This window comes from Fusarium musae, chromosome 11, assembly GCF_019915245.1.
Source record: "Fusarium musae strain F31 chromosome 11, whole genome shotgun sequence".
In the NCBI taxonomy this organism is placed as follows: Eukaryota; Fungi; Ascomycota; class Sordariomycetes; order Hypocreales; family Nectriaceae; genus Fusarium; species Fusarium musae.
In genome coordinates this window covers 643042-661023 of record NC_058397.1, presented here as the reverse complement: position 1 = coordinate 661023, position 17982 = coordinate 643042, and the positions used below count along the sequence as shown (strand labels likewise).

General features: G+C 47.7%; 8 protein-coding genes and 1 non-coding gene across 9 annotated transcripts; 6 read left to right on the top strand and 3 right to left on the bottom strand.

Annotated features, from left to right (window-relative positions):
* Positions 1-911: 911 nt before the first annotated feature.
* J7337_013280 (uncharacterized protein) lies at positions 912-2719 on the top strand (the record flags this gene model as incomplete). The annotated part of the gene is made up of 4 exons (XM_044830773.1): positions 912-1012; positions 1072-1379; positions 1432-1910; positions 1955-2719. The coding sequence occupies 4 exons, from the start codon at positions 912-914 to the stop codon at positions 2717-2719; spliced, it is 1653 nt and encodes a 550-aa protein (XP_044674048.1).
* Positions 2720-2928: 209 nt separating this feature from the next.
* Positions 2929-3010, top strand: J7337_013279. Its single transcript has one exon. It is a non-coding gene; the product is annotated as a tRNA-Thr (tRNA).
* A 220-nt stretch (positions 3011-3230) lies between these two features.
* J7337_013278 (uncharacterized protein) lies at positions 3231-4445 on the bottom strand (the record flags this gene model as incomplete). Its single annotated transcript, XM_044830772.1, has 2 exons — positions 3231-4001; positions 4317-4445. 2 exons carry the CDS (start codon positions 4443-4445, stop codon positions 3231-3233), a joined length of 900 nt encoding a protein of 299 aa, XP_044674047.1.
* A 946-nt stretch (positions 4446-5391) lies between these two features.
* J7337_013277 (uncharacterized protein) lies at positions 5392-6933 on the top strand (the record flags this gene model as incomplete). Its single annotated transcript, XM_044830771.1, has 5 exons — positions 5392-5611; positions 5660-5766; positions 5822-5996; positions 6045-6453; positions 6504-6933. 5 exons carry the CDS (start codon positions 5392-5394, stop codon positions 6931-6933), a joined length of 1341 nt encoding a protein of 446 aa, XP_044674046.1.
* Positions 6934-8363: 1430 nt separating this feature from the next.
* On the bottom strand, positions 8364-9519 carry J7337_013276 (uncharacterized protein; the record flags this gene model as incomplete). Its single annotated transcript, XM_044830770.1, has 3 exons — positions 8364-8507; positions 8559-8770; positions 8814-9519. 3 exons carry the CDS (start codon positions 9517-9519, stop codon positions 8364-8366), a joined length of 1062 nt encoding a protein of 353 aa, XP_044674045.1.
* Positions 9520-10650: 1131 nt separating this feature from the next.
* Positions 10651-11462, top strand: J7337_013275 (uncharacterized protein; the record flags this gene model as incomplete). The annotated part of the gene is made up of 2 exons (XM_044830769.1): positions 10651-10776; positions 10827-11462. 2 exons carry the CDS (start codon positions 10651-10653, stop codon positions 11460-11462), a joined length of 762 nt encoding a protein of 253 aa, XP_044674044.1.
* A 362-nt stretch (positions 11463-11824) lies between these two features.
* Positions 11825-12777, top strand: J7337_013274 (uncharacterized protein; the record flags this gene model as incomplete). Its single annotated transcript, XM_044830768.1, has 2 exons — positions 11825-12176; positions 12461-12777. The coding sequence occupies 2 exons, from the start codon at positions 11825-11827 to the stop codon at positions 12775-12777; spliced, it is 669 nt and encodes a 222-aa protein (XP_044674043.1).
* Positions 12778-13444: 667 nt separating this feature from the next.
* On the bottom strand, positions 13445-14416 carry J7337_013273 (uncharacterized protein; the record flags this gene model as incomplete). The annotated part of the gene is made up of 1 exon (XM_044830767.1): positions 13445-14416. The coding sequence occupies one exon, from the start codon at positions 14414-14416 to the stop codon at positions 13445-13447; it is 972 nt and encodes a 323-aa protein (XP_044674042.1).
* Positions 14417-16330: 1914 nt separating this feature from the next.
* J7337_013272 (uncharacterized protein) lies at positions 16331-16907 on the top strand (the record flags this gene model as incomplete). The annotated part of the gene is made up of 2 exons (XM_044830766.1): positions 16331-16686; positions 16739-16907. 2 exons carry the CDS (start codon positions 16331-16333, stop codon positions 16905-16907), a joined length of 525 nt encoding a protein of 174 aa, XP_044674041.1.
* Positions 16908-17982: the final 1075 nt, after the last annotated feature.

Genomic DNA, 17982 nt, shown 5'->3' with positions numbered 1-17982 from the left:
GAATCAAGGAACGATGTCATAGCGGCATTGCCCGGCATATCGGCAAACATTTTTCTCTTAAAGACCTCCAGCGAAAATACTCCACTGATCTACCCTCTCGTAGCCTCTTCACTCAACCTGGGGGAAACCTTAGAGGCCCCAACTTGGAGAAGCCAGTGGAAAAGCGGACACTCCGCAGATGTATCTGTCTCCCTTGCAACAACAGATCACACGACCGATGCGAAAATGACTCGATGTAAAGACTTTGAAGCCTTAACGTAACATGAAAAGCATCGGAGCCGCATGCCGATGGTTTTTTAAACTGCTGCCTGTCGCTCAAAGATCCCTGTCACGAGAATAAAACGTGGGAATTACCATTCAACTCCAGGAAATCTCCGCTCAGGCCCAGTAAAATCTCGAAGTGAAGGCTTCTGATTGGAGCGCATAAACGAAACATGGGGGAGTCTAAAATGTCTCCACCACCTCCAATTCTCAACCTGGGGCAACGATTGTCGATGACACTGCGTTTTGAGATGTAACGACATGAGCAACATTGAAGATCAGTAACAAGAAGAGAATATCATGAGCAAGTACGAAGTGTAAATATTATGAGATAAATTAGTATTCAAATCCCTTCATGAGGAACCAGACAGAGTAATTGAACTGTCATCTGGTGTTGTGTTGAGATCACGACCAGGTTTTGATCAGAGCCTCACGGAAACAAGTTGACCAACGGCCATGTTTCCGCCCCTCGCCCAAAGTAACCCACGCTAATTAAAAAGCTCTGATAATGAGCAAATACGGTTATCCGATGTGGATCTGGCGTCTCATCCTCCACACAACCAGTCACTTGCAGCAAGTATAAATGCAACACCTACCCACGAGATCATCGTTAGATTCCCAACACCCAAGCCTAATGCCAAATAACGATCATGGAGCGCCTTCCAGGTTTCAATGTTGCGAACCACTTTGAGAAGCGTCAGCTTCTCATCGCTATTAATTGTGTCGCTGCTCTGTCGATCTTCTTCTTTGGGTATGACCTCATCATTTTCCCTAACATCAACCGTTCAGTATTTTCGCTAACATTCTCAGATATGATCAGGGGATGATGGGCGGTGTTAATAACTCCAAAGATTACATCGACTTGATGGGCTTTGGCTACGTTGACGAAACGACCGGCGAACCTGTCATCACCGATAGTCTTCTCCAAGGCGGCATCGTCTCAGTTTACTACCTCGGAACTCTCTTTGGCTGTCTTTTCGGGGGCTGGGTAGGAGATAAAGTTGGCCGTATCAAGACTATCGCTATTGGTGCTGCCTGGGCTATTGTTGGTGCAGCGCTGCAATGCTCAGCTCAAAACCACGACTGGATGATCTGCTCGCGCGCAGTCAACGGCATAGGTAATGCGTCTGACGTCCAGGATTTTACAAGGTTACTGATAGCGGGATTTAGGTACCGGCATTCTCAACGCTATTGTTCCAGTTTGGGCCACCGAGACAGCTGAACATACCTCACGAGGCCAGTTCATCGCGATCGAGTTCACCCTCAACATCTTCGGTGTGGTAGTGGCCTACTGGTTGGAGTTTGGCCTGTCGTACATTGACAATAACAATTCCGAGTTCGGATGGCGTTTCCCCATCGCCTTCCAAATTCTGCCTCTCCTTGTCCTGCTAGGATGCGTCTGGTTCTTCCCCGAGTCTCCCCGCTGGCTTGTCAAGGTTGGCCGAGACGATGAGGCTCAGTACATCCTGCGTCGTCTCCGTGGGTCGAGTGAGGCGGATCTTTCCCGGGCTCACGCTGAATACACCGACATCAAGAACATCGTTCAACTTGAGAACAAAGAGTCCTCTAAGAACTCTTATCTGCACATGTTCTTTGGCATTGGGTCAGGCGAACTTCACACTGGTCGACGCGTTCAGCTAGTCATCTGGGTAAGTTATATTTCACCATCCTGTCACTAAACTAACGGTTACAGCTCCAAATCATGCAAGAATGGGTCGGAATCGCCGGCGTAACAGTATACGCCCCTACAATTTTCAGAATAGCCGGGTTTGACACACGCAAATCACAATGGATCAGTGGTCTCAACAACATCTTCTACATGTTTGCCACGCTCATCTGCGTCTATACACTCGATCGTATCGGCAGAAGATGGACTCTTTACTGGGGTGCCGTCGGTCAGGGAATAGCCATGTTCCTTGCCGCAGGATTCTCCAAGCTTGGCCAAGAAGCCCGCAATGCGGGTGACCTCGACAAAGCTAGCTCATACGGTGCAGCAGCCGCATCCTTCGTCTTCATTTTTACTTCCGTGTTTGGAGCCACCTGGCTAACCGTTCCCTGGCTCTACCCCGCCGAGATCTTCCCTCTGCAAGTTCGAGCCAAGGGTAACGCTTTTGGCGTTTTCGGCTGGTCCATCGGCAACGGATGGTTGACTCTTCTCTGCCCCGTCATGTTTTCAGCCATTGGCGAGAACACACTCCATATTTTTGGAGCCTGCAACATTATTGCCATTCCAATGGTTTGGGCATTGTATCCCGAGAGTAACCAGCGCACTCTTGAAGAGATGGATCTGCTGTTTGCGGCTGACACGCCTTGGGTCTGGGACGCTGAGAAGAAGTTCAAGGAGTTGAAGGAGAAGCAGCCTGGTCTTGTTACTGCTTCCGCTCATAACAGGGATGTTATGGACGTTGAGCCTGGTGTTAAGGCTGGTTCTGGGGATGAGGTGAACATGAGTACCTAAAAAACAAGGTGCGCGGCAGAGTAATCTGATCCGGTATTATAGTAAGCTGTATTTACGTAATGAATATAACCACGGCTCATGAAGCCTGATCAACACTAATATGATGCAAACAATTGAGATTGGGGCAATTAAGGTAATGACAATGGTTGTGCTATGTTCTCGAGCTCATGAGCGCCATTGAAGCTAGCCTTTCTAACCAATCAAATTCAGCCCCGTTGGCTCAGTGGTAAAGCGTATCACTAGTAAGCATACGAAATGATAAGATCACTGGTTCGATTCCAGTACGGGGCAATTGGTCTATCTTTTGCCCATCTGCCCAATATTATTCTTTTTTTGTTACCGTCGTAGGCAATTCGTCAGTGCTAACTGATACCACTACTTTTTATGCTTTGCTTATTTGAAATTCTTTGCGCAGCCCTGTGTGGCTCTTGAAGTATGAATGTAATATTATCATGTCCGCATCTTCTACCTCGGCCATCACTTGCACCAACATCCCCCATCAAGCCACTGCCTATAGCTCTGGTGGTTTCTTGAACTGCATCAGATCAATTCCAAAACTCGTCCCAGGTCCCTTCATGTATTTAATCGCCCGGCACCACTCAAGCTCCCTCTTCATGCCCCGACCCGCAAAATATCCCAGCATAGTCGTTTGAGCATTGCATGTTATCTGCGGACCGAATGTGCCATTCTCACTCCGATAGCAATACTCGATACTTTGGCACATCATACGCGCGATATAGTCAGCATCTGCCTGGGTCGGTGAGCCCTTATGTATAGAGCCATCATCGGGGCACTCGCCAGGGGATACAGAAACACCTGGGCTTGCAGCCTTTGCGCGCAGCAGCAGAATTGTCTCGATGATATCTAACATGATGCTGGAGCATAGAATCCATGGACTGGCACCCTCCACAGATGAAAACATCAGGGCGAATGGAAATAGCTTATCTGGATATCCTTCGTCTGCTGGATTACTCGCTCTGGAGGGGACAGACCAGAACAGCGGGGTTTGGTTGCGTGCCGCGATGTTACGATGTACGAGAGCTCGCCAATTCTGAAGAAGATAGAACTTCTCGGTTAGAAGATCGATGTATCTTGACAATTCTTCACCATCTGCCTTATCACTTGAAGCAAACGTATAAGCCTCAGCCATGACTGACGGGATGTCAATAGTCATGTCGAGCAGTGCACCGAAGGAATCAGGGGCAGCCCAGGGGCCAATGTGCTCTCGCCAAAGCTTAGGTTCAAGATTGAGAGGCTTTTTCTGTGACAGGGCTTGAATGACCTGGGATAGTCAGCAGGCATTACAGGGCGGCTCAGGGAACGTGTCCTACACATATCACGCAGAGACGTCGACATAAGTCGTTCCAGCTAGCAGTATTTGTGACAGGGGCAGCCCTGTGACGAAGGATCTCAGATACGCCTTGCGCGTGAGCATCCCAGCTCGTGCTCGCATGAAAAAGGAACAGCTATGGATGGTCAATCTCCTTCGACATCGAAGAGTTCCTTGACTTACCTCACACGTGGATAGAATTACAATAGCGGCAATACTCTCGTCGTTTTTACCTAGTACGCACGGACAGTCAAGAACGTGAATTACCTTGGATAGTGCATGGTTGTATAGCTCAATGGCCTCGTCGTAAGACACGCCAACTTCACCAGACAGCCTAATCTGAATCGCAACAAACGCAACAAGTGAGTAGTCCAAAGCTTCGCTGGGGCCCTCCATTTTACACACAGCCTTTAGCCATGAGGATGGCGTTGAACTATGGTCTTCCTCGCTTGTAGTGTATCGCCCTTGAGGAAAATAAATGCTGACGGCGACAGAAAACGCTTGTGATCGAAAAGTCGAGACATCGTAAATCGCTTTGGAGCTGATTTGGCAACGCATCCGCTGCAACAAACTCAGCCAATTGGTTTCCTGCTGCGATTGTATGACCGAGAGGGCGGAAACATTGAGCTGCGTCGGAGTCCGATGGACCCATAGAGTAGGTTGATTGCGGACACCACGACAGATAATGCCGGCCTTGGTGCAACGCTGACACCGAGGCGACGTCAGGTCGCACTGAAGAGTCTTTAGTAATGAACAATTCTCGAAAGGGAAGTGAGTCAGACCTTGACGCGACGTCGTTTGCAATCGGCGCATGCCTTGGATTTAGAAACACCAACCATGCTTACGAATAAGCTAAACAAAGAGCATGGTCTCGAAGGTCTCGGTGGGGGATACGCTAGGCTATATGTAGTACCATACTTCGAGAGTCTCGACCGGGATATCTCTTACAACAATTGCGTATAACGTGGTTTGAAGGGGGAATGTTCAAGGGACTGAAGGGAATCGCAGTGAAGAGATGTCAGCTCGCGTTTTAGCGGGTATCCAAGGGTTAGAAGCCCAGAATCTAAACTGCATTCGGAATCATCCCTCGAGATAACCGACAAGGATCAAAGCTTAGCGTCGAGGCCGAACACTCTCCGATGAAGCTATCCTTGATTCGGAACCATCTTGCGAGAATTGGCCAGGGGTCGAATTTGTAAGATAACGAGCATGATGTAGATCAATGTGAATTAAAACGGCTATATAATAAGGAATTTAATCATGTAGAGTATTTCTTACATCAAGCCTCTGTTCTCTCACCTTGGAACAACTCACAGCTGTCCATAAGCACCAGAACGCAGCAATGGCCGCCTCAGAAGCAGGCCGTCATCAATCCCTTTCTTCCCCCGCCTCTGACGACGATCGCCCTTCCCAAACCGAGCAGTATAGCGAAAAAGACCCCTCGCAACAAGAAGGGACGTCAGCACCAGACTTTGGTCCGCCGCCTGATGGAGGGTTCCAAGCTTGGCTAGTTGTTACCGGAGGCTTTTTCGCTGTATTTGCCAGTTTCGGGTGGGTTAATTGTACGTGTCTCGCTTTGTGGTGGTGAGGGGAGGCTAACAACGGATTAGGTATCGGCATATTCCAGGATTACTACGAACAGAATCAACTCAAATCGTACTCATCTAGCGATGTAGCATGGATATCTTCCATCGAATCATTTATGTTGTTTTTCTGGGTACGTCCGGCCTCTGCCAGTCCTCGGATATCATGATATCACTAACAATTCACAGGGCCCAGTTGTTGGCTACATGACAGATAATTACGGCCCTCGTATTCCCATTCTCATCGGCTCATTTTTACACGTCTTTGGTCTGATGATGACATCCCTGTCGAAGAAATACTATCAGATTATTCTCTCTCAAAGCATCTGCAGTGCACTGGGCTGTTCATTCCTCTTCTACGCACGTATGTATCCTCCTTCAGATCACAAGATACACAACTGACGATACCCAGCTATCGCTGCTGCTGGCACATGGTTCAAGCGTCACCGCGCTATCGCCTTTGGCATCATCACTGCAGGATCCAGTCTCGGCGGTGTCGCCCTTCCAATCATGGTGAACAAGCTTGTCGTCCAAGTTGGTTTCGGTTGGGCGATGCGATCTGTGGCATTCCTCTTCCTGGGACTACTGGTCATTGCGAATGTTACTATCAAGTCGAGACTGCCACCGCCACGAAGAAAATTTGACATTCAAGACTTCATCACGCCGTTCAAGGAAATGCCATTCCTTTTGCTGACTGTTGCTGGATTCATGCTGTATCTGGGTTCCTTCTTGCCCTTCAACTTTATCATCGTGCAAGCGAAGGAGCTTGGCGTGTCGGATAGCCTGGCTCAATATCTGGTATCCATCGTCAATGCAGCTTCGTAAGTCACTATATCACTACCTTTCTCAACTTCAGCTGACAAATTTGAAGCACCTTTGGTCGTCTTGTTCCCGCATATTTTGGCGACCGAATCGGCGTGTTCAATGTCATGATTCCTTTGACCCTACTTGGAGGCATCTTCACTCTCACAGTATGGCTCACTGCGCACTCGACAGCTTCGGTTATTGCCTATGCCGCTCTGTATGGATTCGCCTCCGGCTGCACTTTATCTATCGTGCCCGCTATGGTTGCAAGTTTCTCAGATGTCCGCAGCATTGGAACCCGTAGTGGCGCACTCTATGGTGTTTCTGCCATTGGTGTCCTTATTGGAAGCCCAGTCGCCGGAGCCATTGTCGGCGCAGAGGATGGGAATTTCTCTGGATTGATCGTCTTCTGCGGTGTCACGATTTTGGCGGGCGCTGTGTTTGCTATCATGTCGAGACAGGCGTTGACCGGGGGTCAATGGCTGAAGAAGGTTTAATGTATAGGATACCTTCATCACTTTCTTACGAGGTAGTTGGACTTCTTAACGATACTGCAGAGAGATTAAGACAGATGGATTATGTGTATAATAGTTCAAAATAGACAGAGACTCTACTCATCATGGAGCAAATAGCATCAATCAGTAATAAGAGACTTTCGCTTAAAAATTTGAGTTTGCTTTGCCCTGTCCATGAGGCTCCCTCACAAGGTTTGCTATCTGCCCACAACCTCACAATCTTACTGCCTACCAATTTGCTGACTGTCGCTGTCTCATAGAATTGAATAATGGCTACCACTACAGCCGAGCCAGCCCACAAAGGGATCCTCAGAGATGAGACGATCATGCTTCGCTGGATATTTGGCTACTCTCTCAATCCGAAATTGCTCAATGGCGGGAGCTGGCCCGACATACCTCAGACAACTGTACCACGGGGGCTTAATTCCAAAATCAAGGACCTGGGGTTTCTTAGCATTGATGTCGATCACTTCATGGTGGAAAATGGTGTAATACAACGAGTTGAGATTGGCTTGTCCTTCCTAAAAGCACAAGCCCTACAACACCTACACGGAAAATCTACGCAAGGCGGCGACTTGGCATCTGGCGTCATCAAATCTCATCATCTAGTGTTTGGTCCCAAGAAAGCATTCCATGGGAGGTCGCATCACTTCCTGTTCGGAAATGCGAAGCCGATAAAAATAATGGACCTGGGAGTGGAGCTTGAACGGCTCACTCGCAAGCCATACGTTCTTGTTGTTCATGGTGCAAGGCAGGAGCTTTCACTGCTTTCACTGTTGAACATCAAGCTTGAGCCTGTCTTCATTCTCGACACTGTTAAGGCCGCTCAATTTCCACTACAGTTGTGGTACAGATACAGTCTAAAGCAGCTACTAGAGGAGTTCGATATACCCTACTCGCACCTTCACATAGCTGGGAACGATGCACATCTCACGCTCCGAGTGCTTCTCATGATCGCCGTCAGAGACGCTGAAATCCAATTGTCAAGGAAGCGTCTGCCTGACTGGATTCCGATCTTTAAAGCTGTTGCTCAGTCTCCGTTGCCCCCGAGGCCCCCGACCAAGCGACTTTACGAGTCGCTTTACCCGCAAGACTAGTCCTTGCGCCTTGTCGGCCGGAGCCAAGATTGCGCTGTGTAAAAGACTCTTGGATAGGCGCTGTATATGAGGGTCTGCATTCTTTTCATCACAGGCCATACGAAGTGTTGTCAGTGTTCCAGGAGGTACAGGAGAAGCTTGGTGCGAGTGATAAGACAAAGATACTAATTAAATGGATGTCATTTATATGTATTCCAACCTTTTATCATGCTTCCCCGAGGGCCGCTAAAATATGCATATGATGTTGATTGTTCAATTTGGTGGTTACTTCTGCAATTCCTTCCAGCCCCTAGTTTATTAGCGTTTGAAAAGCCTTTAGTCTCTGGCGTTGAGGAGAGGCTCGCCTTCGCTGCCCTCGTCTTGAACCTCGTCCTGATCTTCATGCTTCTCAATCAATGTACTTCCGGGAGGCGGGAAGTTGGAGAATAAAAGAACCACCATGGCTAATAAAGCAATGGCCTATAACCCGATTAGCTGCAATCACCAACTGCTCGTACAACAGTAACTCACCGCATTGCAGAAGAACGTTGCATATGCTTTGCCAACCTCAGCCAAACTGGCAAAGATGAAGCCAAACAAGCCTTGGGTAGCTAGTCGTGCTACGTTCTCAACTAGCGTAACGGCGTTGAGAGCATCGGCGCGCTGCGAATCTGGGCACATCTGTGTAATGACGCCTTTTGCTGCTGGAGCAGATCCGGAGCCGAATGGGAGAAGAAAGGCAGCTAATTTGTTAGTGTTATTCAGCAGGGGATTGAAAAGACTTACCAAGATAGATATGCCACGGCTTGGTCGCAAAGGCGGCAACTGTAGTAAGTAGACCATCCACTAGCAAACTCCATCTAAGGAAGACAAGATCAAACAGACATCCCTCGTCGGCTTTGCTGCGGCTGACTGCCTCGTATGGCTCATGATCAGCTTGCTCTCCTAACGTAGCATCAAACTCCCCAGCCTCCGTTGGAATATGACCCGGTTCCGCCTCGTCATCGCTGTTTGGTTCAGATCTGATAACACGGCCTCGCCCCCAAGCGATGATCCTTGGGAATAGTAGAATCAAGAAGAAGCTCCTCATGAACGCAAACTCAGACATGAGCCATCCGTTATCACCTTGACTAAAATTAAACGCCGCTGTCGCATACATCTGGATGAGAAGAGGTGCATAACCAGTGGCGAGAACTGAGACGAATATGCCGCTACAGAGGAAAATGACGCCGAAATGCTTCTTGACTCTGCCATCAGCGAGGAGCAATTTCTGCGGTGTAAGAATCTTGAGCGGCGCGAGAAAACCAGAGACGCCTTTTTGGCCGTTCTTTCCGCCATTAGACATTGAATCGGGGGAGATATATGGTAAGGCGAGCCAGACGTAAATACCCGCGAGGATGAAGGAAATGAACGCAACGTCGAAAGGAGCCCGGATATCGATCGCGTCACCAATCATACCACCACTTAGATAGCCAATCGCCTGGCCTAGCATGATTGCACCTTGTAGCTGTCCAAATACTGCAGTTCGTCGGATCGGCTCGACGACTTCTCCAGCAATGACATTAACAACAAGACTGATGCCAATGTTAGCGGTTGGAAAGCGTTACTTCGAGGCTGACTTACATGTACCCAGCTGGACCGCCCAGAATTGTGATCAATTGAGTCGCTTGGATAATTATCATTCCTTTTTCTCCACCTGCCACGACTCCCAAGATTTGTGTGACCACGCGAGCTGCCGGGATGAGAATCTGACACAAAAGCGCCGCTCGGGGGCCGAACTTTTTCGATGTCCAGCCCGCAACAAAAAGGTTCAACGTTCCTTAAAACAGTCAGTATCGCATCCATTATTTGACTTTAGATTGACCTGAATTACCGCAAAAGGTAGTAGACATGCCAAGAATACTGTATTGAGTCGCCGTTCCAGCCGCAATCTCGTCCCGACTGCACCTATCGCCCGGCCCATCGTAAGGAGGATGCGACTCATAGAAAGAATCACAGGTCATCAAATGGAAGACATAAAACAATCTATAGGCCATTAACTTTTGTTCCCTCAATTGGGAAAAAGTACTCACGGAACTTGGGTAAAACTGAACGATAACGTGATAAGAAACCCCGCAAGCAAAATCCGATTCTCGACGTTGAAAGCTCTCGATAACCAATTTCTCACTAGTCCCTTACCTTCCCCCTTTTGGGGGAGAAGTGGTGTTGTCTCGTCACTCGCCATTTTGGAGTAAAAATACAATGACAAGTTTAGAAAAGATATGAGGCGAAAAATTCTTTGATGATAAATACAATTGCGAGATCGCTTTCAATCATTCGGTGAGAGGGGGGTCATGGATCTCTTGCTTGATGGGGCATAGCGTGGTTAATCGACCGGGATTACTCGGTTATTGCTGTTATCAATTGACGTTATCTACTCTTGCTGCTCTTCATGCATCCATACGATAAGCCATTTTCACATCTCAGCGAGATGATCTGAGCAAGTTGGCAAAAGCAACACATTAGCTTTTTGCTGCAGATGTTAAGCTTTGGGGAAGCACGTGACCCATCCCCCCCCCCCCCCCCCCCTGCTTATATCTCAACATCTCACGATTGCAATGACATTCTTTCATCATGAAACAACATGGAGTATGTCACTGACGATCGCGCGCTCCAAGTCTTGCGCAAGTTCAGAGAATCTAAGATTACTCTCGTGGAATGGGAGACTCCTCTACTAAAGCGCCTAGGCTATCCGCTTGCACCCGAAGCAGTATGTCCCAAACGCAACAAGTCTTTCACAATGCTGACCTTTGATCGCAGGACTTACTATTCTTGATTCCCGACGAGCAAATCAAGAATGCTAGACACATCACTGAAGCCGCTGGCTTGCGAAACGATGACGGACCGCCAAGCTATATGGCCGAACACGTACAGAAGAGTTGTCGCTATGTCTACGGAGAGTCACGACACAAATTCGTCCTGTTGCCCATTTCCTGGACTGGTATTCAACAAAAGGAGCTAGTAGCTGTAAAGTCGCCTACGCTGCCATGCCCTTTATGGACGGTGCCTGTTCCTGCTTTTTGCGCTGCCTACTTGCGCATCCTTATGCAAGAAGATGTTGGGAGTACCATCTGTTTTATGGCAAAGGCAGATCTGGCAAGCGTCCTCGGCTACAGCATGTTCGATATGAGCTATGAAGGGGACTACATGTCTATGCCAGAGGACGAAGAGAATCTAGACGTGGGTGAGAGCCAGAAAATGGCTGAAAAGGATGCCTTGGAGATGGCAAATGCTCTCAGTAGCATAAAGCAATGGAAATTCACGAAAGAGACCGAGTGGGCAAGACAAATGGTACTCAACCTGGTATCTGGAAAACTGTCGTATGACGATTTGCGGACAAAAGGCAGATCATCATTGCCATTCCGGCCTTTAGCTGAGAACACGCTGCAGAAATAAATTTGTTCCACCTAAGTTTTCTGTGCTGAAGTGTCTTTCTAAATCTTAACCATATCACAGAGGAGATAGACTTCCAGGTTGGTTTTAAGCTCCCAGCCACAAATCTCAACTTCGAATGACACCTCCGGCTTACGAATACATCATCATAAATTGGCCACCAGGAACCTACAGTAGGAGGCACGAAGGCTTGGACCTTTGCCCTAAGTTTCACAAAGTTTAGGCGAGTTTAGAAGACTTTAGTTGACCTTTGCCCTAAATTGTATAAAACTTAGGTAAGTTCAGAGTATTTTAGACGAGCTTCAGACCAGTTTATGTTGATATCTTATCATAAAATCAGAAGCTTCATTACACAACCCACCAGTATGCCGCCGCTTCCAGTTAATATGAGGGAGGCTGCCCAAGCTTTTTCGCGCATTCTTACAGATCATAACATCGACCATGCCTTCATTGGCGGTTTTGCCTTGAATTTATTAGGCAGCAACCGCGCAACCCTCGATGTCGATGTCGAAATCGCCATGGACAATGCGAACCCGAATGAGCTTCGACTTTATCTTGTGCAGCTTCTTCGCGAAGCAGATCAACGTTTTATGATTTCGGACGTAAAGCTCTTCTTTTTTCCGAATGAGCAATGGGACTTGCGAGTGCCCATCGAAACACTTGCACGCGGAACCTTAGGCCTGCCTCGTCGATTCTCGATCATCCGTCCGGGAAATGGTAAGTTGACAGCCCACTGTTATCCTAGGCGAGGAATATTGCCTACTTCCGGAGGCCCATTCTCATTTCAACTCTTGCATTCTTCAACTCTACAACAGCATTTCCATCATCATCATCGAGAACATCTGCAAATCGCCAAGCAGCCCTTTATGGCTTGGGAAGGACCTTCTTCCGGTCCATAGGTTTGTTGATTAGACACCCGGCTGATCTGTATTTGAACATACCGCTTTGACCAATCACTTGACTTTGCCCTGCCATTATATATCTAACCTAACTTTATACAGGTTCGATCCCTATCCTCCACCCCGGCGTTCTCATTCTCACCAAGATGAAGCGCTCATGTCAATACATCGGCAGTACGCGCCCTCAATCTGTGGTCAAGTTCAACTCTGATGTCCGCGATATTGACTACCTACTCCACTGGCTCCAAGATCACGGTAAGAAAATCGACTTCATCAACTATGACGCAGCCTCGCCCGAGAGACTTTTCAATGCTGTCCGACAGATGCGTGCTCATTGGGTTTCCAAAGGCGAAGAAACTACCGTCCAGTTGCTGGATGATGTCATGGAGGAGAGCGATAAGGCTACTATCAATAACTAGAGTTCCAGGGATGATGAATAGCATATCCGGGAAACACATGAATTATGAGCAGGACAGCAGGCAAAATTAACTACATGATTCTCTGGCTGTAGCTGTTATCGAGATGACTTTTTAATGGAAGGTGTGAGAACGTTACGATAGTCGGTGATTTCCAAGTATTTCATTCTCTTTAATTTATATCTTTGTCCGAGGTTGGCGTAAGCCTACTGACCAATCAGCTCGAATATTTCTGTATAAGCCATGAAGTCTGTCTTTATTTTGTAAACTTTAGTGGCTGTGGCAGCCTGAAACCCGACGTCTCAGGCAAGCAAAGTTCGAGAATTGTCGAATGGACTGAACCTTGTCAAACGACAGAATTCGCTTTCTTTGATAAGGTTGATATAATTGGCCGAGACAATACAAGGCTTTTGACGAAACCTAAGAACTGACGCAGTCCATGGCCTATGACGTCTCGTCTTTTGTTGCTATTAACGTGGGAATCCGGAATATCGGGCGGTCATTCACAAGACGATTGAGAATTGACATGCTGCACAGTTTCTCCAACTTGCGGCGCTGCCCATGTAGAATCTCAAGGTGTAGATGGATGGATACACGTATAAGTTGACGTAATATTGGAACTATGAACTAACGAAATATGCAGACGCCTACGGGAACACTGGCCTTTCTATTACCTTGTCATAGTCCCCACAGGGTGATATATCCTTCCCCAGCTACCCGCCAGTGCCTCAAGGTTATCCTCCTTGTACTTCCTAGTCGTCAAGGTACACTCGGTGAAGAACTCCCTGACTACCATGAGACCCGTTTCCGACTTCCCAAGCTTCGGGGATGTGGCCAGAAGACCTTGAATGTCTTCTTTGGTGGGTATATCATGCAGCTGTACTCGAAGGTTCTCCAAACCCCTTGCCTTGTGGAGGTGCTCAAAGATATCCATGCCGAAATTCCAAAGGCTGAATGATTCCTCTATCAGGAAGGTGCTGAGAGTCTCACTGTGCGCAATGAAGATGTCGATTATCGCCTTGCTAACGTCTTCTGGATTCGCAAGTGGGTCGCGTGTGAAGATGCCATCATTAGCCACCCATCGGAAAGTTTTCAGACGTGGAGCGTTCGGTTGAGCTATGGCCTGGAGATCTGAGAGGAGGAATGTCGGCCACTCACCCAAACAAAGCTCCTCCAATCTTGTGAGATGGGGCAGTAGATGGCCGAGAATGCCGTCGTGGTGATCTTGGATCACGGGGTGGTTGATATAAAGAGACTGCAATGTTTTCCCCCATGCTTTGAATCCCATCTTCAGGTCTTGCAAAGTGGCGCTCCGAACCAAGTCCAGTACCAATATTTCCAAAGCAGGAGTATGGCAAGATAGCTCCTCAAAAAACCTGCCTTCCTCTTCATAACCCGCCATATCAAGAGCCAAAAACTTGAGATTTGGGTAATCGTAGTGGAGAATGTCCTTGATGAAGTCGAATGGGCCAAGCACCTCCAGGTGGCAAAGCTGTTTGGCAAACTTTGAGTACTGCTGTGGGAACTTTACCATTGGCTCTGGAGTCACGTCAGGCTCATCAATGAGGACGTGGCAGCTATCATACTTGAACTCGGTGACCTTGGGACAAGCAGCAAAGATTGGGCCCATGTGCATATCCATATGTTGTCGAACGCATTCTGGGATGTGATGTCCCCAAACCAGTTCAAGACGAGTCAGATTGGTACAGAGCCTGAAAGTGCTTAGCCATGCAGTGGGATGGATGTAGTGTGGCTGGGGCTCGTATTTCAGTGACCGGACCTGATGGGCTCTGCGTGGCTCAACAGTAAGAGAGAATAAAAGCACCCAATTTGATAAGGGATTTTTCGACAGTCGCTGGGATCTCGGGCGCGTATACAAGTACTCCTCGCAAAGGACCTGCAACATTCTGCAAGTAGATGCCAGAGACTCTAAAGTCTGGGCACGTACTTTCATCTGCTCCGGGGACTTCCCATACCTATCGTTCACGAGCTGCTTAATTATAATGATATAGATCTCTGTAGGCAACCGAGACTCCATATCCTCTTGTGAGGCGCTAAGAGAATCCGCTGCTCTGCACTTTATCTCTGGTTCCTGGAGGAATGTTTCCCATTGTTGAGAGAACTTAAGCCTGCGGCGACATAAGTCGATAGCTGCCAAGGCTCGTTTCTGTGCGTCTGTGTCATAGGGTCTCTGTTCTGATATAGTGCATAGGTTGTTTGTGAGTCTCATCAAAGTCCTCGCGATCGGTGGTTTCCGGGGTTTCTGGGAACCGGCTGTGTTCAAAGAAGTGTCCATGGATATCGTGTCCTGCGGCTGGGCTTTTACGCAAGGGATTCGTAAATTGGAAGAACTTTGTTTGTAGCTGTGCGAAGTACGTGATGCGAGTATCAGCGATCAGGTCTGTCTGATAAAAAACGCACACTTGTACAACTTATAAGTAATGATGGGAATATATATCGTCCTTGGTTAGCTTTATCTATTTATATTTACAGTATTCGCCTGTTCGAATAAATAAGCTCTTGAAAAACTAAAGGTTCAATCGTCTGAAAGCTATTTAGAGGTCACAGGGACACTTCAGCTAGTAGTAAACCCTACAGACCATGCAGGATATAAATGTTAGTATCAGTGAACTTTGAACGCTGAAGTCTCTTGACTCCCATCAATTACCAAAAGTGAATAAACTCCGAACTACCAGCAGGCAGCAAATTGAGAAAGGTTCCTTAGTTGTTGAGAACATTTTTCCAAGTTAACATGGCAAACAATTGAAACGCTAAAGACATTAGTGCTACCGGAGAATTGAGACTTGCAACAAAGGACCATATCGGTGACCTAAAACATGTTCAAAGCATACTCTTACCAAGCGACTTCAGCCACGGGTTTTAGAGAGCCCCTAGGCAATGTGTCAGTGTTGAAGCCCATAGCAGAAATAGCCAACTAAAGGGTTTTTGGAAATGTTTATATTGCCCATAAATGTGTTAAAATCTGTTCCTTTCTTCGTGCGATGGGGACGGACCCTCTTTCGACCTCTCAACCTTATCACAAGTAACTTCTCGGAACTTCGAGAAGAAAACCTTACCCTGGTTCAACTCGCACTGCCACTGTTCTCATTTCAGCCACAATTAATGACTCATTCTTAATCGTGAAGCGTCTCGGAAAAATTGGCCAGGGCCATCGGCCTTTGCGTGAGGTTCCTGCAGATGACGTGCCCAAACCCCACATCACGACATTTCGCGCCATAGGGTCGACTAGGGTCGTGATGACTGAGAGAGTCGCAACAGCACTGTATTCGTCATTTTTAATAGAGACTTCAATTAGTAAATCTGACTAATATATCTAATTCACTCAGCTCGCGCCTCACCGCTTTCCTCCGGTAACGGCTCGTCGGCATACGATGCTCGACTGGGGAATCGCACAATTCCGCATTACAAATGCGCGATCAATGGTTCAGATTGTATATATCTACTGGCTTTACCATCCTAGATAGTCAGATAATACACCGTAGCCATTCTCACTACTAAAACCTGTCACCTCACGTTGCCAATCCACACCGTCAAAATGCCTACCTCTCTCTACGACCTCATCATCCCCACCTTCATCAAGGGCCTGCAAACCTTTGACCACGTCCTCACAAAAGCGGAGCAATACGCCAAAGAAAAGGGCCTCAACGCCGACGAAGTCTTCCCCCAAGCCAGGCTCGTAGACGACCAACTTCCCCTAGTCTTCCAAGTGCAAACTGCCACCAAGGCTGTTCAGACCACTATTGGCCGCCTAACAGGCGTAGAGCCCACGTTTTTCGAGGACAATGAAAAGACCATTGCCGACCTGCACGCCCGCATCCAAAAGGCTCTTGAGGCTGTAAAGAGTGTCAAGCCTGAGGATGTTAACTCACGAGAGGATGTCAAGGTGGAGCTGTAAGTTTTGCCTCAAAACTATATCCTGCGACCTTTTACTGACCCCTTAAAGCCCCCGTCCTGATAGGACCCTTACTCTCACCGTCAAGGAGGCTACACTCTACCATGGCCAGACAAACTTCTTCTTCCACATCGTCACTGGTTACTCTATCTTACGTTCACTGGGGGTACCCATTGGAAAGGGCGATTATCTTGGAAGCTTCCTTGCGGAGTATTACTAGTGGAGCAGATGGACCCTAGAATAGACAAATGAGCCAAATGAGCAAATGGCTTTCCACATGGAATTTTTGTGTTTGATAAGGTTCTAAGTACCTCAGCAGTGGCAAGTACACTTTTCGCCAAGGCTTTGAACGTGACATGAATCAGAACGGCCAAGACTCCTGAGTCGGTCTGTTATGGGTTACCTATTCCAACATGCCATTATACAGCTGATAATCTCTAAAAGTCTTTCACAATAATGCTACTGATTACTAATCATTATCATGGAATATGTTTGTGGCCACCAGGAACGCCAAGCACCCAAACTTCCGCCTCTAAGACCCCGTCGTGTTACTATTACGCGACGAAGGGTCATCATCGAACGTGGAGTGAATAATCTTGCCGTTCTTACATATTGCTTTATTCTTTAAGCTTGAATTGGACTTACGGCGCCATTCCAGAATAACCTCGTCCTTCTCTAAAGCAAAATTTGACGGCCCTGGTCAGACATTGCTGCTCCGTTTATCAACCCTCGTGTAGCTAATATCAGGCTAATAACAATCTTCACGGCCATTTTGGACGTCTTAGAACCGTCGTTGGCCTTGAATAACCAACATATCAGTGCAAACTCGACATTAGAAAGGGCAATCGCTGCCATTGGTAAACAGGGGCTCTCGAAACTGCACAAAGTAACTTATGAATGCCAAAGGTGAATCTCATCCTCAATACATTGCAACCATGCTTGCAACGGCAGAATCTACCATCCTCGTAGCCTTATGCAAAGCTACAATCTCATGCGTTCAGAGGTATCGGCAGCAAAATCCGGAACGCAGAACGTCTCCTATGAAGTAGACTACCCGTTGCTTCGCCAACGAATCGACCGAAGTTTCCAGCCCTCACGTGAGTGCAGGATACAGATCTTGCGACTATAACTGATATATTAGACTCTTGGGTATGGGAGTCTCCTGAATTGCAGCCCATGGAGTTCTCTCTCGTGGTCTGGTAACTCTGCTTGTTTTGTCAAGGGGAACAACCAAGTCTTCCTTCCCCGGAACGTTACAGCTGGCTGTGTAGATCGTATGATTGGTTTCTCCGGTT